The sequence below is a fragment of the Microtus oregoni genome, unplaced genomic scaffold (assembly GCF_018167655.1).
Source record: "Microtus oregoni isolate MIOR12 unplaced genomic scaffold, Mior012 000007F_ref0000211, whole genome shotgun sequence".
Classification (NCBI taxonomy): domain Eukaryota; kingdom Metazoa; phylum Chordata; class Mammalia; order Rodentia; family Cricetidae; genus Microtus; species Microtus oregoni.
In genome coordinates this window covers 30,915,652-30,940,520 of record NW_024543066.1, presented here as the reverse complement: position 1 = coordinate 30,940,520, position 24,869 = coordinate 30,915,652, and the positions used below count along the sequence as shown (strand labels likewise).

Sequence of the window (24,869 nt, the reverse complement as noted above, 5' to 3'; positions counted from 1 at the left end):
AGAAAAGCTCTCCTGTGATAGATCCTGGTGGATCACTGTTGGCAAAGCATGCTGGGAATCTGTGAGAGACACGAGACAAATGGTAGACTGGCAGGTGTGTCCTGAAGGCTTTGCTATTGGTGAGAAGAAGGAAACAGCAAAGAGAATAGTGGGCACTGAGGCTGTGGGCACTCACAGCAGGCTACGCAAGGAACCAATAAGGAAGAGAAATACCAAACATAATATGAGAGGTTGGTGCTTCAGTGAGCATGGAAATAAAAGAGCGGCATGCGTTAATTAAAAATTTTAAGTGTCCTTCGATGCTCTGCTTGAAGATAATTGTTAGATATGTCCTAAAATTTACTTCTTTTGCTATGGTAATATTTAAGATGGAAAGAAGTAAAAAAAAATAGTAATATGTGTTTCTTTACTTTTCTTCTCAATTTAAGGTTGTTGCCAAATACTTCTAAATCAAACAAGGTGGCTAATAGAAGATTAGACAAAATTGATTTTTAAGTTTCTACCCTGGAATAACCTCTGAGAGTTTTCCCAAAGTCTTCTCTGATGAGCAATCTGCAAAGATGAATTATTATACTAGTTATCTCCATAGCAACAGGTTTGAGTGAAGGACTTGCAGTGCTACCCAATTTAAACCCCGAGTCCTTTGGCCCTCTGTGCTTCTTCCTTTATTCCTCCCATAAAATTCAGCCAATTTGTTCCCAGAACTACAGAGTAGATTATGTAAAAACAATCAAACACTTGTGCTTTGGGCAGGACTCAACACTATTTTGGCTATTTATTAAGCAATAAAATCTCTTTCATCCAAAGGCTATCGTCAACACCTAATTTACAATTCTGCTCTTTAAACTGTACCTGAAGTGTTTGACAAGAAGAAACAGGAGTCAATACCTAGTGCCATCTACTGTCAACACTAAACTCAGTGTCTGATTTTAGGTGAATAGCTATGTAAACACTCAGGTGTGAGAATATTTGCTGTTATTTATTATAGCCAAATACATTCACTTAAAACAATTGCTTTCACCTTATGAGGAGCTCATTAGATTTCAGCATAGGTGATGATAAGTTATAAAGATAACCTGTAATTGCAGACCTGGGGCTCTGTGATGCCCTCGAAGCAGCTTGAAGTAAAAGGGCACAATTCATAGCAGCTTGTAAATGGTTCCAGGAGTTTTCTCTTTGGATAAGGAAAGGAACACAATGAACTGACATACATGGGTTTATGAAAATGACTACAGCTAGCCTCTACATAGAGTGGCACATACCATTAATAACAGCATAACTTGCTAAGATTCATACACTTGTCTCTACAAAATATATACGCATATAGTTTTAGAGGACATGATTATCAACCTATTAGTCTACCAACCGGCACCTGAGGAGAAAACAAGTGAGAACAGCTGGACAGGGCACCTCCCCCACCGTCACACCATGAACGGAAATTCTGCATATGCATACTGTAACTTCTCACTGTGGAAGACGAGAAACACGGAAGACATGCTACAGCCCAGGAAGAGACACATGAGGAATGTCCTTGCTTACTGTTGTTATGATAAAGACACCATGGAGGGAAAGGGTTTATTGATTAACACTTCCCAGTAATAGTCCCTCGTGAAGGGAACTTAGGGCAGTGACCCAGAGGCAGAGACTGAAGTGGAGACCTTGGAGGTACACTGTTTACTGGCTTACTTACAGTGCTCTGTGTCCTCACACATCAACTATCAATCAGGAAAAAGCCTTCCCAGACTTTCCTATAACCAATCCAAGAGAGGCATTTTCTCAATTGCAGCTTCTCTTCCTAGATAACTCCAGATAGGGTCAAGTTGACAAAAAGCTAACCAGGGTACCAACTGCAGTAGGAATCTAGATCTGTTTCCGGGTACTATATATTCATATAAGACTTGATCGAATGATAATTAAGACCTTTTTTTTTCTCTTTATGGAACAGGAAAAATGAGGATTGGGAAGCTGAGAGTTGGACAATAAATGCTCCATTACTATTAAAAAAAAATCAGTAGCCTTACTTCTCTTTAAGATGGCCAAGAGAGGTCTTATTTTGTAAAAACCTAACACCAGAAAATTTGGAAATGAATTTGTCTACATTTGTATTATAAATACATTACAGACAGTATCCCTTTTCATTTGTGAAGAAGCATGAGTTAGAGAGGAATCTGCAGTCTGGGCAGTATGTCAACTTTCACCAATGGAGCTGAAGTCAAGGACTACGTTTCATTTCCGTGTTCCTTTTTAATCACAATTTAATCACGATTATTCAACTTTAGTAGGCCACTGCAGTCTGAAAGATGATCTGGAGCCATTATCATCATCATCAGCTTATTGCCATCAAAATATATATTCTCAAGTCCACGCAAGCTCTACCGAACGAGAGCCTTTGATGTTCTGTAGGGGGCTGAACAAGTTCGACTTCATGCTTCAACAAGCTGTTGGCATGAATTTGAAGGCCATCAAAGGTTTAAAAGCAATGCTTTCGACTGTGATCGGAGTCCTCTGCAAAGATGCAAGCAAAGAGTAAAGTCCTTTCTTCAATCCTTTCTTCAGACACAGTCTTACTTGAAAGAAAAGAAATTCAAAAATGAAATTACTCTACCCAAGTGACATCTCATAGATGGAAACAGAGGGGAGGAAGGCAGGCAAGCAGTGTTTTTATCTACAATATGACAGTGTGCATGAGGCTAATATAAAAACACATTGCAGCATCCAAGACTTGTTTTGCATTTCTAGGGTGACTGCTGCCCTCCTTTGGCACGCAGAGCTTGAGTAAAATACCACAGTTGCTTCTGGTCTCCCTTGGTCCCTGGCTCCCAATACCTCCATTTTCATTTCATGTTCCTGAGCACAGTCAGTCAGCAGGCTAAAATCAGCATGACAGACAAATCAATTGTTTTCCCAAGAAGAAAACTTGAAACTTTATTTGTGGATTAAGAATATGCCTTTCTGAAAGTTCCACGTTAGTGATTAGTGACTCCAGAACAATGGACGTTAGTAAGATGGTTCGCACGCAGCCAAAACTTACGTCTAGTCAGTTCATCAGTCATATTTGATTTCAGAAGAGTAACCAAGAAAAATGGGGGGGGTACGTGAATGAATGTTTCTCACTGCAATAGAAGGCAAAGCCAGTGAAGTTATTACCATCTCACCATTTACCCATCAGAGCCTGAGGATGCGCGATGAGACCGAGATAAATGAAATCATTATTTGGTGAGCTGGACCAATTTAAAAATGGGGACACTTAATTATCTCCCCTGGAGTGATTCTATTTCCCAACCAGGAGCACTCTTACTTTTTGGCCTCTATGGTTTTCCTTTCTTATGAAAACATCTTACTGGGGTGGGGTTGCAGTCAATGATGCCGTTTTAACATTGTCCTACTCTATTAACCCATAAAGGAAACCCTAATCTTGATGGGCATTTTTAAATATGTTTTGTAGATAATGTAGTAGCATTTGATTAAATCTAAATGCTTAGTTTCCATTAGTTATCTAGACAAAAATGTACATATGTTATATATCTCCTTTTTGACAACAGAGGGTTTCAGGGCATGGTTAATTAATCTGTTTTTGAATTCAAATTAAGTGAAACATTAACATAAATACTTGTTCTTCCCAGGACCACCCCCCCCCCAAAAAAGATCAGGAATGAAAATATTAAAAATAATACTGGGAAAAATACTGTTCTAAAAGAAATACTTGCTGAAGCTTTGCAACCGACAAACAGAAAAATGTCTTAGGAAATGTTAAGGTGATATGAACACTTTCCCAGTATGTTTTGTCAATGGGTAGATATGAAACAATATCTTGGCTGGGATTAGGACCACTATTCACAAAAGAAATAATAGTGACCATGATGAGGAAATCAGGGTTAGTGTCATTCTAAGACTTAGAATTCAGTGTATAAGTCAGTTCTATTGTGTAAAATTGTAAAATAAATCTTTATAAATATCACTGTTTGATAAAATGACTGCATATGAGGTGTTAGTGGAAAGACAGAACAAATATTATGTTGAAAATCCTATCCTCAACAGAGACACAAAGTTTTTAAATTAGTAGTTGGGTATACATTTTAATGCACAATGCACGTTGTGCAAGGTATCAGGTTGAATTATAGCAAAAAAAATTACACAGCAGTATTGTAAATGAGAATATTTTCGTCGCTGTAAAAGCACTAATCTTAAAAATCATTTAGCTGCCTTGAGTAGTAGGTTTCAATAGGGAGCTATAGATCTGTAAGTACATTGCCAGTGGTTTCCAATCTCCTTACTGAAGAGAGAGAAATGAAATGCTAAGACCAAAAAATACAACATCATATAAAATTGCTTTTAGTCATATGAGGTAATCTACTGACCTGTCTTAAATCATGAAGCCCAACAAATAAACGCAACGAGTCAAATATGCAACCTTTCTCCAAACCGATCTGTAAAATGTTTTTCAAACAGCAGGTGGCAATCTCGGTAAATCTGATTGCAGCTGTTCTGTCTTACCTATGCAGATGAAATGCAGTTGCGGACAGTTAACCAGCTTCATGCGTTAAAACTGGTTTAGGTACCTTCAAGTATTAAGAAGGTCTTGCTTCATCATGCTCTACCGTTCTAATGAAATTTCTCCTCTGGCAAAACAAATCTTTTTGTCTAAAGCCTGTTAATTCTCATGCAGTACAGAGATTTCATTGTTAATCTGCCTAGGCATCCTTCACAGCAGAGTTCTGTGTGCTATTTGTCTCTTATCGTTCTGAATTCACATGGCCTGAAGAATTAGCAAAATTAATTTGAGATCTCATGCCAAAAGAAAACCTGCTGACAAACTGCAAAACAGGAAACTCAGTTTCTGGCCCAGAGAGATGGATCTCTGGGTGAAAGGCATTTGCTGTCTTTGCCTGATGACCTCCCAGTATCCAGAAGCAGGAAGGAGCGAACTGGCTCCCCAAGCTTGTCCCCTGACTTTCACGTGTGCCTCCGTATTCACTCCAATAATATAAGTAAATGTAATAATAAGAAAAAAGACTCTAGTTTATGCTATGATTAATAACATTGAAGAGAGAAAATGCTTTTCACATTTTAATTATAGAGAAACATGGCATCTTGGTTACTGGGTAACTCTTAGAATACTTATATTTTTAAGTGGAGATGGTCAGTTTCTGTGACCAGAATAAGAACAGGAAACTTGTTGCATAGTTGCTTGTCTCGCTGCCCAGGCAAAGGTACCTTAAAAAACAGAAGATTTGTAGCTTGGTACAGTCCATCACAGAGGGGCAGGCGTGGCCGCAGCAGTCAGAAGAAACTGTCACATCACATCCACAGTCAAGAAGCATGCAGGGACTGGGGGCTGTGCTCCACGTCTTCTCCTCTTTTTATTGGAGCAGGCAGACAGAGTGCATCATCGCAACCCAAATAATCGACTCAAGAAAATTTCTCCCAGACATGAGCAGGGATTTCCGGCTGATGTTAGGTTGACAGATACAAGTCACCACAAATCTACCCTTTGTCACCTCGACACAGAAACACACCTCTTTCTATACATAACCTCAGCTCCTGTCATTATAGCCTAATGACTATCTCATAATTCAGAATACATTCAGCCTAACTTCAAAGGTCTCAGAGTTTTAAACAGTCCTGATACTGTTCAAAATGACCAAGTCCAGGCGTCATTGGAGACCCAAGGCAACACATAATTGTGAACTCCCGTAAACTACCAAAGTACATCCTTTTAAAGTGAACTAACACAAAGAAGTAGTCATAGGACAAAATGGAAAGTGGAGGGATAGTAAGGAATGGTCAGGCAAACACAAAAGCGCAGACAATAAATCCTGCAACTCCATGTTTGCTACCTGGGGCTTCAGATGGAAGCAGATGGAATCTTGGGAGCTTAAGTAGCCCAGCCCTTCCAGCTCTGCTGCCTGCAGCAATCCTAGCATCCATGCTGTCTATAGCCTTCTTTGCCGGATGTCCCACGGTTCAGGCATCTCCGACCACCAGAGGGCTCCACTAAAACATAAACTTTACCTTCAGGGTTTCATGAAGTGGCCTCTCAGGACCACTTTGCAAGTAATCAGATTGACACACTGCCTGGGTTTACCAGCTCTCTGGATTCACGGTGTAAGCCTCTGTGACTGCTCCGGTCTTGTATCTTTCCCATTTCCTCAGTCAGTTCAAAGTGATACTCCCAAGTTTGGGTTTCCAGCTCAAGTCAGAGACCTGAGTCCTCTGAAATATACATCCACTTTTGTGAGCTTACTCCGAAGAAAACTTCCCAATTCAGCTGCTCTCAAAAAGCAGGAAGCCTTTCCGTAACATTTTAGGTTCTCTCATTCAAATGAAACTGTGCTTCCCCCTGGAAGGAGCCTTTGGTGGGTAAGTTCTTGCACTCAGTGCACCTATGCTGTCCCCGCGCAGTCACGCCACCCTTGCATGGCATTAATCTCTTCACCAGTGACAGAATCTTCTGTTGTTGTCTACATTCTCCTTGCCAGAAGTTTAAAACTTGTCCATACACTTCTCATCATCAAAGCGCATGACTCTGGCTATATCTCCCGGCTTCAGTTGAATTTTCATCATGGTCATTATTATTATTGTATGTGTATGTCTGTGTATGCCTCTGTGTGGCTGTGTATATGCGTATGCATATATAGAATTCAAGGATAGAAAGCACTTTTACCCACTGGTCCTCTCCTTTACTTCTTGCTATCTCCCTGTAGGCCTGAATGAGAGCAGTAAGCAGGAGCACTGGCCCAACCTGAAAGCTATCCTGTCTGATGTTCCTTCCAACAAACACTTTGTCTAATACATTGCTCCTTATTCAAGTGCTCAGACAACGGATAAAATACAGCCAGATCACTGACCATATAGCCATACAGAATATCATCCAATTTGATGGTGCCCATGTTCACCTCTGAAGCCTATGGGCCAGGCTTCTACTGTGCACATTTCTCTCCTTCTTCTCCTTTCTACATTCTCTACAGAAAGGCTCAGGTTAGGTTTACACTTTTGAGGGTTCTTCTCGTTGACAGTTCAAAACTATCCTGCATTTCTCCCACTAACCAGTTCCAAACCCTAAGAACTGCAAGGTTAGTTTTATCGCGATAATGACTCTAGTTCTTTATTCCAAACTTCTGCATAGCTAATAATCGTGTCGCTGGAGCAGTATGCTCTGACAAAAGCAATTAGGAGTTTATTTTGGAGCACAGTATGGTTACAGTTTAAGACAGCTGGTCACAGATGGACACGACCACAGTCCTGAAGCCGAGGGAGGTGAACTGGGCCTGGCTTTGTTTTCCCCTTTTATCCAGACCAGAAGTCAGTTACCCTAATTTAGATGACTTCTCACAAACATGCCCAGCCCAGAGATCTGTCTCCAATGTGATTCTACATCCCTTCAAATGACAATCATCCCAAACCAATACACTAATGGGATAAACCCAGCAGACACTCACATTCTTTGAGTTCATTTCACTTAGCACTGTCTTGTATGTTTCCGTTAGTTTGGCCTACAGTATCAACCTAAAATAATGATTTTGACTTATCTGTGTCTCAGTGTGTCACAATTATTTTAAGGAAAGAATCTAGTTTACTAAAGGAGACTTTGCGAGAAATGAATAAAGTTTGGACAGTGTCTGCCCTGTGTTATCGTTTGTGCTTACATGCAAACCACTTTCATTAGCCATTACATTTTATATTTTATCCATGGTGATAACTTTATGATTGAAAATTGGACAAGAATGAGTAAATACAGATTTCTAAGGTCATCAAGGAGACATTAATCAGTCATAAAAATGAAAGTATATGAATTTAAACAATAGCTTTTGATTTCATTTGCTTAATGCTTAAAAAAAGTAGTAAGGTTTAAGAACATTTTGTCTTCTCAATAAGCAAATTTTATTACATAGTTGAAAAATATTATAATGATATAAATCATACTCAAATCAATTATTCTTCTTTGTGGTTATTTTTTGACTATCATTGTATTTCAATGTCACTTTACAATAAATAAATTAAAACTATTAGGATTATTCTAACATATCAGGAGAAGTTGTCATATAGTATTTTTAAAACAAGTATATTGCCAGGTATTAATATCAATCTTTAGATCAAAGACGTGTCATTCCTTACTGCAAGTGGGCGCACACACACACACACACACGTACACCCCCCCCCCCACATGCACATGAGATCCATCTTACCTGGGCACCGCTGCTCACTGCACCGTCTCACTTCCTCCCCTGTTCCTTCACACTGCTGTCCTGTTAAAGCTGCACCCTGACACGTCCTCACTCTCCTCTCCCAGCCTCCATCACAGGACTTGGAACATCCGCTCCAGTGACCCCATTGATTCCACTGACCATTGGCTGAAAGAAATAGGTCTCGCTTAACAGCAGTCGCGGCATGCACTGGTTTAGTAAATGTGTAAATCCGGGGGTGTTAAGATTCTTTCCATTTTTATTCATCTACTGTCAAGAATAAGCTTTGTACAAATATTGGACTTACTGGCCAAACACTGTGCATTTTGTGGTGCGAAGAATTACATAAGTGTGCATGACACTTCAGATGCACAAGGAACCTACTTTTAGAAACTGGAAGCCTAGTGCTAAACTTTATTAACTTGTCTATTATTCGATTTAAGAATCTCCAGATTTTTCAGACTTTATTATTGCAGTATACCGTAGAATAGACGAATGTAATGGTTTTGTACATATGAATATATAATTAGCTTTCATTTTATGACTGCCTGGCATGGTGCTTTGAGGTTTTATGAATTGTAGTTGTCATTTGCACAAAGCCATTGGCCTTACCTGTACATTCGGGGTTGTAGCACTCTCTGCTTTCTGCCCATGGTCCTCTGCACTCAGAGCCTCCGTGAGCAGCTGCCGTGCATTGCCGGCTCCTCTGCTGGGTTCCATTGGAACATGTCACCGAGCAGTGGCTCCATGAACTCCATTCCTGCCACTGTCCGTCAACTACGAAAGCAGAAAGAGAGACAGCATAAGATGCTCCAGTGGGGAAAGCTATAGAGGGAGCACAAGGTAACACTAACCTGAAAGATAAATCAATCTCAATCAAGGCTTCCGAATATTTGTAATTAAGATCACACTGCGTGAGATCCTATTACTACTTCCCAATACGTTATTACCCCCTTTTTTGTCATGAGACTCCTCAATAGGTTATTACCCACTTTTTGTTTCTACTTCATTTTATGCATTTTATTATGATGGTTAATAGCTGTTATCAACCTGATATGATTTTGAATCATCATGGCAACAAATATCTGAACATGAACAAGGATTGCCTAGATTTGGTTAAGTTGAGAAGACCCACACTTCATGTGATTAGCACCAAGCTATTGCCTGGGTATTCACTGGGTTGCCCTGTGACTCTTCCCTGTGTGTCTCTTTTCTTTAGTATCTTTATTTTTCTGCCTAACATTTCTAATCCATACATCCTTACTCTGGAGCATAAGAACCATCAAGGCTGGACCCTGACAATGGGTTGAGATTTTGGACCACTGTTCTCAGGTAAGTAAGAACGCTTTGAAGTGTTCTGGTCAGAGATAATGAAATATTTGGAAAATAAATTTGGAAGATACAGGGGAGAGTCAGGCCTGGATGACAGAGAGTTGGAAAAATCAGGAAGTTGTCAAGAGGTGATGCTCAGAGAAATGAAGGGAAGGATCTGGAAACAAAGCAGAGAAAACATATGGTAAGTCAAAGAGACCTGGCGTCTGATGGTTGGGATGCAGATGACTGCATTTGACCTATCTTTGGAGCTTCATTCACTTGTCATTCAATCACATGATTCTGAGATTGGTGATGAAGAGAGAAATGAAAAGTTTAAGTACCAAGCCCAGTTACCTCAAAAATTATCACATTATGCATGAAAACAATCCAAAGGTGAAAGGCAAGCATGATCTTTACATGCTATATGAGATTTGCAGGTTTTCACAGGATCTTCTTCATAGACAGGATAATTGCTAGGGCACTGTGACTTGACTCATTTACACAAGGAGACAGCACTGACAACTGCTAGACAACATTGCAGAGGATTAAACCCAAAACCGATGAAAATGTACAAATTAGCATATGAATGCTACAAATGCACTCGTAGATGGGGGGTCTACTTTTTTCAATGTTACCGCATGCTTCTTAATGAGCTTGATTATGACTGAAAAGGAATTTACCATCAATCATAAGTTCTACTAGAAGCTAATACTGCTGTGAAAATCCTCCCAGGCAAACCAGAGTCTGACAGAATGAGTAGGTAATTTCAAGCCTCATATGTAGCTATTAAATAGGGCTGTCGAACAGATATCTGGCTGTACTTAATAAACCTTGTGTGAGATTAAAAACCACAAAATGCCAATTTGATCATTCCATTCGTGTGATTTTAGTGTCTCGCTTTATTAAAAGTACCTGATAGAATCTTGTCTGGCCATGTAGCACACTTGCCAGACAAAACAAAAGTTCTAGTAAATCAATAAGACATTATAAATTATCAATGTATCCTCTGTTTTTGACATTCAGGCTGAATGTAGTTTTCATTCCAGATTTTGCTTTTAATGAGGATGAGTTAATATTAGAAACGAGGGACATTTTGAGGTTAAACACTGTCAAAAAATTCATAAGACACAACATATTTGAGATTTGACTAATTTAGGTTACCTAATCAGCCATAACAAAAAATAATGAAATTAAAGATAAATCAATCACTTGGACTTTTATTTGTTTTATTTTGTACTATTAATTAGAAGGTCATTTTATTGAATATCAGTTGCATTATTCTGAAATAATTGACTTGATAAAGTAACTTACTGTATATTAAAAATAAGAAAGAAAAATTAATACAAAATCCACTACAAAATTCCAGTGTGCATCCTGTTAGTGTGTTGGCTCCATTACTATACAAGCAGAAAAGTGAGGGCTGAGAAACGGTTCACTTACACCACAGTCACTCATGGATTTCCTCAGTGCCAGAGTAAGGTCTCGTCATATTAAAACAATTGTTGTTTGATTTTGGTTTCATATAAAGTCCTGATATTTTACAATATCGATTACTATGTACTAAGAACCTCTTCCCCTAAGCATTTTAGGAGCTGGCAGTCTCATTTTTACTGGATGGGAAACAATGGATCACAAGTTTCTGGGAAGTAGGAATTAAATTCTCTTTTTGACTTTTAAGCATCCCAAACAGAGAATGTACATTATCATTCAGGGGCAACTGCTGGGATATTCAAAACTAAAAGTCATTTATTAAGATAGAGGTCTCTATTGATCTAAAAACAACATTCTTCTTGGTACTAGAGAAAATAAATGAAAAACTCTGCTATCTGAACTGGGAAGACAAGTGGTAAAGAGATTGATTCCCTTTCAACACCCATGCTGGTTTTGTACTTGACCTGCTCTGGTAGAAGCAGCAGGCAGGCAATGTCTCTCCTTCCCTAGAATCAGTTCAATGAATTCTGTGAGCTTGTCACATGGCTAAGATGAATCTTGCAGAGTCATTGCAACCTGAGAAATTTGAATAGATCTCGATGACTTGTTCTATTATAAAACCATTTCTGCTGAACTCTGATTCATATCTTGGTATTCTGTCATGAAAATTGCTCCCTGGTAAGTTAGGATGATGGAAAAACTTAAAAAAGTTGAAGCTCATTACGTACTATTAACTCAAGGGTTCCAGAAAAGCTATGGTGTCAATGATGTTGCCCTGGACCTTCAGAGGGCTGTGTCGACTAAGACCGATCCAGCTCTGCTCTCATGATCTTATGAAAAGTATACGTGTATTGGTGAGGAAGACTTCCATCTTGGAGCCATGAAAAGAAAGTGATGATTTAAACAACGCTATGGGGAATCCCGTCAGGTCCCTTGGGAGATAGGAATGGCTGATTCCCATCGCTAAAAGGAGGCAATGACTGTATGTAACTGAAAGCTCCTGTGGTTAAAAAAGCAGAAAGAAAGTTAGGGCATAAAGGGGGATGGTGAGACCAGGAAGTGTAGAAGAGAGAGTCAGCTGATGTATGGGAGCCAGAGATCATAGGACACCAAAGACCGAGGAAGACAAGTAGCTGTGAGAGAATATGCAAATAGGCACATGAAATAATTTACATTTAAAACTGAAATAGTTTGTTGTTTGTGAAAGATGGATTACACAAGGGCAAGAACCCTGGAAGTGAGAGGAATTGGGGTTCTATAGTACGGGCGAGGCTGGGCAGGTTCTCTGGAGGGTGAGCTGACAGAAACAATAACGAGGAACCAGACTGATGCTTTGAATAACTCACATAGGGAAAAGGAAGATTCCTTTATTGGGCTGTTTGACCGGTTTACAATCAAGTGAGAGAACACAGTTCCAAAACGAAAATTTCCATGTTTATGATATTGAATTAGAAGTTCATCCAGAGGCTATTGCATTAAATTAAACCTTGTTTAAAACTGTGCCTCAGGTGGAGAAACGATGCAGCAGCGAAGAATGCTAGCTATGCTTGCAGAGGATCCTAGTTCTGTTCCCAGGATCTATGTCATGCAGCTTACTATCACTTGCAATTCCAGCCCCAGGAGGACGCACACACAAATACACACACACACACACACACACACACACACACACACACACGTTCATATGTCCATGTACACACATACAGCTAAAATAATTTAAAAATTGAATTTAAAAAATTGCGTCTCTATAGTTTCAAAATGATTTCCCAAGATCATGTTTGCAATCAGCTCACTTTACCTCTAAAGTTTTGCATAGATTAAAAGTGAGAAACACAATAGGATATTCCATACAGTGAGGTCCAAAGAAAGGAGGAGTAGCCATACCTACACCAAATGAAATAGATTGGAATCAAAATCAGTAAGAAAAGGCATTAATGGGTCAAACGTTGAATCAATATGTAAATTATATAAATTTCTCCAATTTTAAAACAGAGACACAATGTAGCAAAGCTTGTTACAGCTAAAGCAGAAAGGAGAGGAAACTCTTATGTAAGTCATCTTCCAAACCAAGTAAAGCATGAATTCCTGAAATAAATAGCATCACACTACCGCTCACAACAGTAAACAAAGGAGAAAAACTATTTAATAGCAGGAAGGAAATGATAGATATCTTGGCAGAATGAAATGACAGACCAAAACAAGCAAGGAAGGAAAACAACACAAAATATTAGCAAGATAAAGGCCTGGCTCTTTGAAAGAAAAACAAAGTAGGGAAACTTAAGCCAGACGAAGTGGAAACAAGGCTCAAATATATAAAACCAGGGCTGCAAAGGGAGACACTACAATATCGTTTCAGAAATTAAAAGGACAATTAAAGAATACTCTGAACAACCATATACAGCACATTGTTGCCTGTCCCAGAGAAACAGATAAATAAGTATCAAATATTTCATACCAAGACACAATCAGAAGAAATAGAGAACCTAAGCATACCAATAAAAAGTAATGAGACTGAATCATTAATAAATCTTTTATGAATAAACAAAGCAACAACAAACAAGCCAAACCAAACCAAATTAAAATAGAACCACATGTCACTGCTGGGTTCTACCAAGCATTTGAAGAAATACTAAGTTTTCTCAAATTATTATGAGGCATTAGAGGAGAAAAATTATTAAAATCTCTTATGAATTTAAATAGAGTGTCCCCACCATAGCTTCATTCATATATTTGGATGCTTAGCCACCAGGGAGGAGAACTCTTTAAAGAACTCAACGTGGGAGATTCTAGCTTTATAAAGATATATTTGAATGTCAGATCAATAAGGGGTGGAACTGTGATGCTTAATCTTGATAGTCATGCTGGTAAGACTTAGATTCACCATGGGAATACAAATCTGGGTGTGCTTATGAGAAATTGTCTATAGCAGCTTATGGCAGGTGGGAAGACCCACCTTATATGTAGAACCATTAGTATAGGTTCTAGACTGAAAACAAAGAAGAAAGCAAGCAGAACACTAATTGCCTTGTTTCCTGACTCTGGATGCATTGTGAGCAATCAATTCTAGCTTGTCACTAAGAATTTCCCACTATGATATACTACTGTACCTATGAACTTTGAGGCAAAATAAATTCCTCCTTCATAAAGTTTCCTTTATGACAAGTAACTGATACCCCAATGTCAGTTTTCACAAAACAAGAAAAGGCAAATTTTAACATTTCAATGGACCATCAAAGTCACAGATAACCAAAGAACTTTTGACAAAAAAGAACCAAGCAGGAGCATTGAACTATGTTTACAAAATGTGTTGCATGAGTGCAATAATCAAAACAGCATGATATTGGTATAAATATAGGCTAGTCAAGAACCACATACACAACTTAAAGTATATTCATGAATCTACAAAGAGCTTCTAACTACATCTATAGAGAATAGTTGCCAAAAGAAATAATGGGAAACTGAGTATCTACTTACAGAGGAATGAGATCAGACTCTGCCATTTACAGAAATCAACTTAAGTGGAATCAAAAGTTAGATGTAAAGCATGAAACTACTAGGAGAAAACATAGGGGAGATTCACCTGAATATGGACAAAAATCAGACCAAACAAATCATTGACAAGTGAGATTACATAAAACCAAAGTTTTTTTTTCACATTTTTATTTTTTTATTTTTTTTAATTACAGAATTTTTTTTTTATTATTGAAAAAAGGAAGAAAAAAAACAAGTTTCCACCTCCTCCCAGCCTCCCACTTCCCTCCCCCTCCTCCCACCCTTCTCCCCCTCCTCCCACCATTCTCCCCCTCCCCCACTCCTCTCCCCCTCCCTCTCCAGTCCAAAGAGCAGTCAGGGTTCCCTGCCCTGTGGTAAGTCCTAGGTCCTCCCCGCTCTGTCCATATCTAGGAAGGTGAACATCCTTTTGCACAATAAAATAAACAATCATAAAAGGGAAAACAACCTACTGAATCCAAAACAATATTTGCAAATTCTACACATAAGAGGGAGTTAGCATCCATAATATATAAAGAATTTCTTAAATATTGAAAAGACAATACTAACTAAAATTTTAGAATAAACAAGCATTCTAGTTAGACACTTTTCAACAGAAGAAAAATGTCTAGCATGTATTTGGAAAAAGAATAATAAAAGCCCAAATCAAAACTACAATGAAAAACATTTAAATATTAAAAAGACAAAAAACCAAAGTTAAAAAAAGCAAGAATTCTAGTTAGACACTTTTCAACAGAAGGCAAATGTATGACAAAACCAGATCAAGACTACAATGAAAGACCCTTTCCACCCATTAAGAACAGCTCTTATGATGGTAAGGAAAGAGTATCTTTACACTCTGTCAGAGGGAGTACAAATTTGTACATCCATTATGGAAAATGCAGATTTTCCTCTAAAAACAAAATTGGAATATGACCATAGAAATATTTGAAAATTGAAGAATCACCTGTAATCTTTTGTTTATTGTAGTAGCACCAAAAGAGCCAGGAGCCAAGAAATGGAAAATGTCTATCAAGTTATGGATGGACAAATCAAGTGTGGTATAACCACAAGAGACTTAAAGTAAAGCAATTGAAATCCTGGGGTATGGACACAAATCACACTGGAGATCATTAGGTTAAGCAAAATAAACCGGACACAAAAAAAGACACCTATCAGGTGACTTTGTGTGTGTATGTAAACTAAATGTGTTGATCTTAAAACTGGGAGGTTCTTTATGAGAGGTTGAGGGACATTAGGGGAAAGGAATGACATAGAAATATGTATTGATGGATACTGGTTTGCATTTAGATATTAGTAAGACACTCTTATATGCTTTACAGTGCTGTCAGTGACAATCATAAAGATTATTTTATTTAAGTTATAACGCTTTCCTCTCTTCTCCCCTCATAAAATACAAGACCTCATAATTTATTCTAGGAAATGCACACAGGTCAGAGTCATCTCTTTTAAAGTCATTTTCAAGTTCTTCCAATTTCATGACAAGCACTTTAGTTTGAATATTTTACTTTTTAAATAAATGTTATCTTTCAATTTAAAAACTCCTGTTGCTTCAGGAGTCATTCTACAACAGTGAATAAGAACAGAGAACAATAAGGCTTTGTTCTGAAACAGGAAAAGTCTGAAGATCAGTGTAAGCACTATGCAATGAGCTTCCTTACACACCAAAGTCACAGGAGACAGCCACACTTCACTTCAGCAATAGGACAAACTAGCCCATTTTCTAGGGCCAGAAGAATTACAGTGGCAAAGGCTGAATTGTTAGATCTCAGCTACTTGCATGCAATAGGGACTTCATCCTGGCAGACATAACCAAGCCAATCTGGAAGAAATAATAACTGTCTCCTCTTAAATTTTATATACTATCTTAGTAGATGCTGTTTTCTGTCTATTTTCATATCTAGATCAAGAGTAGTTAAGGGCAAAGAATAGGTAACGCAGATCACATCCCAGTCATTAGGTCTTATGTATTTTGGACACCAAAACTATTTCAGCAGTGATCCTATTTGAATATTGCTGAATGAGTAAATGGGACAGAGAGAGCACTTGTGAGCAGAAGAATCCTGGCATCTGGTTGTAAAGCTGTCTGATTTAATGATGGAAAAGCCAGGGAGCTCAGATTTGCATTCAGTTAGGAGTCATCCAGAAATCTGAAAGATCCTTTCATAACACAAGGCTCAAATGTTTGAAAAAAGCCTGACTTCTTGCCTTGGAAATGAGCAGAAAAAGAAAAAAAAAAACAAAAACTCTATGATTCCTATTTGCTATTTTAAAATGAAGTACAATAAAAGAAGAATCTAATAAAATATTATTTTTAGAAGTTGGAGATGCATATATATGAGAGTGAGTCTGATAGGGAGGGAGTTGAAATGACAAAAAAAGCTGTAATAAAATGAAAACCCTTATACAAATAGTGTACAACTGATAGAAAAATTTTTATAAGAACTTAAAGATCACTGGCACAGTGTTAAAACCCAAAATGGTATAAAACAAACCTCATCACCATAAAAGAGACCAGAATATTGAAATGAATATAAATTAATTAAATAATAAACAGGCTATTAATGGGGCAGCAATTAGTGTCAAATGGTAACATCCTCATGCAGAGGGAACTGCAGACCTTTGAACCCAGTGCACACAAGTGCTTATCATTGCCTGACTCACTGGGTCATCAGGAGGGCTCCCTGCAGAGGGACAGGCAGGCTACTCGCCCAGGAATGCTGAGGATCAAAACATTAGGTCAGCAGGACACTGAAACAGGGTTGTTCTGGGGCGACTATGCTTTGTATAGAGTTTGCTCTCTAGCAAGATTTGTAAAAATATGCAGATGTTCCTGGAAACTAGACCTGGGAACCTTCTGCACTGTGGGGAGTCTGGCTTCACAGGGATGCTTCTCTGGAACAGGAGAGCAGAAGGACACTTCAGGCCCACAGACAGGCAGAGATATTTGGTACTCACTTGTAGTTGCCTGGAAGAAGATTCTCTTTGACTCTAAGATAAGGTTACAGAGCTCAAATATTACATCTTGGGTTTATTTGACTTATATCCTTCAAAAGACCCTAATATTAAAGGAATATACGTATGCAAATCTTGTAAAATATCTTCCACTTTGCCTCATTTTATACTTTTTTTTAGTGTTTCTACTCATCAGATCATTCCTATCATATAGATGCTGGGCTCAATTTATAAATTTGAAAAATGAGGAATGGTAAAGGCAATAATAAGTTGTATGAATAAACATCAATAATTAAGAATTGGAGCTGAAGGTGGTCTGGCTTTCACACCATATTTAATTGTATGATTTTGTTTCCCACTAAATCATACAATTAAATTTGTTTTTATATAGTGTATACATGAGTGTTTAGATATATATGATATATTTATGATATAGAATATACCTAATGTATTTAGGGATAGATTTTTGATATAGAGATACTTCAGGTAATCTGGTCTCCTATCTGTCACTCTCATGTTTGTTACTCTTGATCTATTATTTTATTTATACTTTCATACATGAATATATTTCTGATTGAGAAATGCCAAGCAGAAACCAAAATGAGGGTAATTTTGAACCACTAGTTTCTCTCATCCTCCATTGCTAATAGGGGAATATTATAAATAAATCAAATTATATGCCTATTAATATTGAGGTTGTGAGTTAAAAATTTAAGATTTTATGAGAATTGTTTAATTTCAAAGGCAGTGATTTTATTTTGAGGCTATCGACTTCTATCATTTTCATATTGAGTATACAAGATAAATGAAGGTATATCATATCTGACATATTTATGTAGCTAAAGTCAATAAAAGCCCAAACCACTAATAATAAGCTTTTGCCCACTGGAGAAGTTCAAATAACAGGACCATCCAAAGATGGATTTGACATAGTTACATCCTACCATTATTGACAGCCCACCTATGCTTGGAGATAGGCTGTGTTATCACTCCTGGAGCTCCCCAACTCACAGAACATTACTGTGAAATATGTTTAATTCCATGTACAAGGCAAGATTATAAAAATAGTATAACCCACCCAGAGTACAAAATATGCATTTCTCAATGAACGTGAATGACTGGTACTTCTTTACCAATTAGAGAAAAATCCTCCCTTTTCATTACCTAATATATATATATATATATATATATATATATATATATATATATCCAATCATATATAATCCTAACATCCAATCCAAAGCAGCATTAAAATCTCACCAAATTACTTAATACACAAGCCTAAATCCCTTAATTAGCCCTTCCTAATTCTCTCTAAAAGATCTCATTGACAAGTCTCAGAGAGTAAGAATTACAGTAAAAGAATAAAAAAGACTCATACAATTAAATATGTCCTTATGAAAGTACAAAATCCCATCACCACTTGAAATTGGAGCAAGACTTAGAAATTTATATATATGCATATACACACATATATATTAAGCACACACACATATATATACATATAAAAGGAATATGTAGACACAGTAATTTGTTGGAGGAAACAAGTTGCTTATATAAGAAGAAAATTGAAGAGAAATTCTATATAATCAAAGGTATCGGTGGGCACCACCATGGATTAAATACTCAATTCCTTACAACAATTAAAATTTCAGAGAAAACAGCAACCCAAACAAAGTAAGTTGTACTATGTTCTAGCTTTGTTTAGACAAGAAAGATAGACCACAAAGACAGTAAAACACTAAGGCTATGCACGCAGCTTTCCATAATAACTCTGAACAAGCTGATCCCTTCTGCTGCTCTAGGCATCTATACATCTCCTATCAACAGCAGCCCTGTTCTCGGACAAGATATTAATGTAGCAAGGGTGATGGTGTTAATTGTCAGCCTGACAGAATCTGCAATCACCTGGGAGACAAACCTCAGAGCATACCTGCAAATCATTACTTAGATTAAGGTTAGCTTTTGAGTAGGCCTCTGCGGGATTACCTGATTGCATTAATTGATGTGGGAAGGCCCACCTTAATTATTGTCAGGATGATTTTTTTCGTCCTGGGATATCAGACTGTATAAAAGGAAGAAAAGCAACCCGAGAACTGGCAAGCATTCATTGACTCCACTCTGCTTCTGGACTCCATGCAATTGACTAGATGCTTTAAATCCCTTGTGCCTTGACTTCCTGCCCTTGAACTGGGAACCAAAATTACCCTTTGTCCTTTAAGTTGCTTTTGTCATAGTATTCTGCCACAGCAGCAGTGAAAGGTACTAAGACAGCAACTAACACCTAAAGCAGGGATGGCATAACTACTTTTTCCTTTCTTCCCTTTTTGTTTAGATGGCAGGAAGATTGCTTTCCCGTCCCAAAAGATGTGAAAGAAACTGGACCTTGCCTCAGGAAAGAATCTGATGGAATATTAACTGCTTGTGGTTGTTTACCAAAATACATAAGTGAAAAATATTTCATTATTTGATTACCATTATATGTCACACTTATAGTATCTTATAAAGTTGAGTAACATTTCTTAAAATAACAATCCCAGAGAACATAGACAACAATGAGGACACTGAGAGAGACTTACATAAATCTAATCTACATGGGAAGTAGAAAAAGACAAGATCTCCTGAGTAAATTGGGAGAATGGGGACCTTGGGGGAGGGTTGAAGTGGGGAGGGGAAAGGCAGGGAGGGGAGCAGAGAAAAATGTAAAGCTCAATAAAAATCAATTAAAAAAGGGTCTAAAATCCTTTTCTTGTATTTTTCACTGAAAAAATCATCATTCACTATTTTTTTTGTCCTTGCACTTTTTTTCCAAATCAGGCCAAGGCGCTATACTGTAGTTCTAACCATACTTTCCTAGTGGGTCACTTCCTATCAAGTCAGTATTTCCTAAGATAATGTCGAAGAAATCCCAGACAGCACGATTATATAAGAAAGGTTAGGTTCAATTTACAACCACTAAACTGCAACATTTTATTGAGACTAGAGAACTTCCTTCAACATTTTACACACTTATATGTGAATCTTCATCATTTCTTGAAAAGATGGAGTATGTATTCTTTTGGACAAAGTCTTGCATCTCATTGGTAATGATGACGGCTTTGTAGTCAGTGGCGGTGTCAGGGTTTAGCTATAAAACAAATATTTATAAGGAGATTCCCTAGTGGTTGTACCATATAGATCTTATATATTTTTAAATCATATGGGAAAAAAATTCTGATATAGAATGAAAATTTTGAAATGCCGTAGCTCTAAGAATCCCAATTCACAGTAAGGAAATTGGGATACAGGGTAGGATTTTGATCTGTTGTGGTATACTCAAACTCAATAACGAAAATTACAATAGGAAAAAAAAACATATAAATTTAAATATACAAATCAGACCCATACAGCTTACTTAGGGAAACAGAAGTGGGCCATATTTCTAAAAAGCTCTGAAAAGCTTTGAAAACTTAAGAGAGAAGTGTTCAGATAATGGCATGTGTCTGTGTGAGGTATGTACCTAGAGACGGAAGGAAAACAAATGATATCATGCATGGATTTTCTGGAAGTGATTTGCAAATAACAAATTATGACTTTTTGAGCCTTAGTATTAATAATTGAATTACTATTTAGGTGCATACTTCCAAAATTTATGGAACTCATAAAATTTTACACAGAAGTACATAAAATCTTATTTCTTTTTAGAGAATATTTTCTATTCTTTCTTTGAAAATTTCATACATGTAACATTACATTTTCTATCCATTTACCACTACTTTCCTCTGACTTCTAGTGGTCTCCATCATGTCATATAATTTCTAGAACATTAAAGGATTGCCTTATAACAAAGGACACTGACTTGAATAATTAAGAGAATAGATGGAACTGGCTTTGTGTTGGAAAATACACTTATAGAAAAGTCCCAGTAGGAGTTCCACCACGCTGTTTTCATACAGAGTCGTTTATGAACTGTTCTAACAAGAAGCCGTCCAAAGATCAAAGGAGGAATCTTTGTTTTAAACACTGTCTTTTGACATTTTTGTTAGCTATTTGTTATTCATAGTTTTGTCTATATCTTCCTGGATTTTAATATTGATGAACATGAAATTATTCCCTAAATTTTGAACCGTCTGGAACCAGAGATTAGAATTTCTTATTCTTGGTGCACTAACTATTTGCTTGATGTTTGAATAATATTGAAAATAAATATTTGATAATATTATGGAGGCTCTGGGACAATGAGGAGAATTATCAATGTTAGGTGATGTAAAACTGGAGTACTAGGAAAACGGAAGATGTTAAGATGATAATAATACACTCAACGGGAGATTATCTATACTGTCTTATGTTTCTCAGAAAATATTAGCGTTGTTCTTACGTGGTCAGTGACACGTTCCCTCCCTTGACTGAATGGCTGTAAAGAACAACATGAGGGGAAACAATTCTAAAACAAGTTTTGCTTCCTATGTCTGAAGGTAACAACCAAGACCTGAGAACTTTTTGTCATCCTTCACAATGGACAACTCTGTACAAATAAGCCTTTAGTTTAAAACAATAGTGTATACACCTAAAGAAATTCAGAAAAGATGAACTCAAGTCGGTACCACTCAAGAGGATGTATATCGCTACAAACACAGAAACCAAGAAAAAGACCCCGTTTCATCCACAAAAGGGACAGTAATTAGAGAAAACATTTTTTTCAGCAAGGCTCGATAGGAGCTGCATGCTTTCCATATGGCACGTCCACCAAGTGCAATACATGAAGTACAGTAATGCAAGCTTCAACAAGTGCCAACTATGCTTACCTGGACAGAGAGCAATATTACAGGGCTTGTGATGCGTCTCCGGGCCTTCACAGGGCCTCCCTCCATACTGAGGGGGTGTGCATGACCTGGTTCGTGTTCTTTGGCCTCGGCCACATGTAAACGAGCATAAGCTCCAAGGTGACCATTCCTCCCAAACTCCATGTACTGTAATAAAGCAAAGGAGCTTCAGCCATAAAGAAAAGACTCAAAATCACAGACTTCTTTCTGTATAATTAAGAAAAGATATCAATGAATACGATATGAAGGTATTTTGAAAACTCACTTTCCATAAAACTCGAATCAGACATTAACTTTTAAATTTAACTTCTAAATTTATTAAAATACTAAAATTCGATGTGCTTTTTCTTCTACAGTTGAATCAAAAATTTTAAACTATTCCCTTTTTAACATCTTTAAATGGAAATTCCCTTTCTTTCATAAGGAAAATTAATTTTATCTTACCAGAACTGAACTTTCAAAGTTAATTTATTTTAAATAGCTAATTTTCAATTTAATTCTAATACCTATGAAGCTGCAGAAACATGTGTTAGAAAATGAGAAAAATAGTATCCCTGAACATTGGTTGTATATATTTTAAAATATATTTTAAACTAGCATTTAAAATATTTTTCTCATCTAAAATTTTGGAGGTAAATTCATCATCTTTTGAGTAGGAAGCTATTTGAACCTCTGGATCTTCTCTGGTAGCATCCTCCCCTTCCCCAGGTCAAGGTAGGCACACTCTGTTTCTGAAATCCATAGGGCAAGAAGATTATCTCCCTCCTCTGACAGTTTGATGAAACTTGAAAAATTCCTAATTATAGTTCCAAAACAACACAACCAAAATATAGAAAAATAGAATTAAAGTAACCATGGAAATACCAATGCTCCAAATATCCCATTTTCCATAATTTAAACTTGAATGGAAACAATACTAAGTGTTTCTTCTGAGTGAGTACTGAAGGCTGTGTAAGAAATACTGGTACAGTTTACAGAAGTTCTCTGGATTTAAGGATTAAATCCTCTTTCTGAATGTCAAATTACTGCTCTCATCTTAATTATTAGCTCTAGGGTATTTATTTATCTTACACATAAAGCATGTACAGAGAGGCCAGGAAGAATGTACTCTTGAGAACCTTCTGTCTTGACACAGAGCCTTAGAACTCTGACACTGTCTTGAGCACAAATTGTTCGGGTCACTCCTGGGAGTAGGGAGTATAGACCCACAAAAAAAAAAAAAATGGCAGAAGCAGATTCAGTTTTCTTCTCCAACTGGTAGGTACACACAAGTCAATAGAAAGTGGCAAATGTACCTTCTAAACAAATGCAATATTTCTAGAATTTTCTTCATGATGTTAGCTTAAAGCTGAAATCTAGGTAATTAGCCAGTGCATTAACACAGACTGTTATTAGTTTTGTGGTTAAAGTACTTACTATCTGCTCTTTTATGGTCTTTAAAGAATGTTATATAGTTTTGTAAACTATGTTAATGTTTCATCATGCCACAGTGTAAGTAGATAAACATCACAAAGTATACATTAACACACAATTTTGCATGGTAATTGAAATAATCTGGCTAAATCTCAAAAACATTTCCCCCAAATAACACTTTCATGTTAAGGTATACCATTTTCTTCCGTTTATGTTGTTGCCTTGCTGCAGAAAGTTGTGAAAATATGTTCAAATGTTGAAAACAGCAGCGCAATTAGAGTATAATGCACTGAAAGTCATTGACTGAGTGCGTGGAAGTCACTGGAAAAGCTTTTAAAAAAACAATACTTAGAAAAAGTACCAGAAAGATGGGAAAGCTAATTTTTGTCACCTACCTCATAAAATCTGAGAAAAATGAAAGCTAATTAGTATCTACTGATAACAGAATATCTAATATTTCCATTCAGCGATGTACACACAAGTGTTATATAGTTTTTAAAATATGTTTATATGTGCAACACATCTATGTAAACATCAGTCATAAGATTTCTCCAAGTAATTTATATAAATATATTTTATTTTTAGTCATATTTTTTCAATTTTTGCGCTTATTTCTTGTTGACATACTTTTCAAACTAATGAGAACCTTCTCCACTATGTAAAGTGTTCAATACATTGTATAATCTTTTGTCAAATTACTATAGTACTCAAAGTACAAAGCACAATGTTAGAAGACATTAAACTTCTAAATTGGCAATTTTTTCTTTGAGAACCACAAGAACTGACAAGGAATCTTAGCAGCTTATTTAAATCATGATACTGGAATCAGAAAATCAATGTTATATAGACATTTTCATAGTCTGTATTGTTATATGTTCAGGTTTTGTGATTCAGTCACTTCATTTATGTTGCTAATTTCTTATGTAACAAGAAATTATTAATAGTTTGTCACTTTTAGAGACTATTGAGCTGACAAAATATTATAGCACATATTTAGACAATGTAAGATTTATATTAAAAAGATTATTCATAAAATTTATGTTAAGATCAAGTTTTCAATTTAATGTGAAATTGTTATATAATACCTTTTATTTTTCAGTAAAATGCAAAACTTCATGAAAATTATCTAGTGAATTTGAAAAATAGTATTATTAAAGTCATTTAATTTACATCAATTTCATTCTTTTTTTAAGTTTTCTTCATGTCCTTTGGTACCAGATATATTGCCATATTTCTACTTTGTACAAGCAAAAGAGAAAAT

The 24,869-nt window shown here is 36.8% G+C and overlaps 1 protein-coding gene across 2 annotated transcripts in view; it reads right to left on the bottom strand.

Annotated features, from left to right (window-relative positions):
• The window catches only part of Adgrb3 (adhesion G protein-coupled receptor B3), a 729,546-nt gene that overhangs the window by 434,676 nt on the left and 270,001 nt on the right, over positions 1-24,869 (bottom strand). For both annotated transcript variants that reach the window (XM_041655382.1, XM_041655381.1), the window contains exons 5-7: positions 22,178-22,342; positions 8,796-8,960; positions 8,187-8,351 (exon numbers count right to left, since the gene is read on the bottom strand). In XM_041655382.1, the coding sequence (XP_041511316.1) occupies positions 8,187-8,351; positions 8,796-8,960; positions 22,178-22,342 (495 nt within the window). The remainder of the gene's footprint in view (positions 1-8,186; positions 8,352-8,795; positions 8,961-22,177; positions 22,343-24,869) is intronic.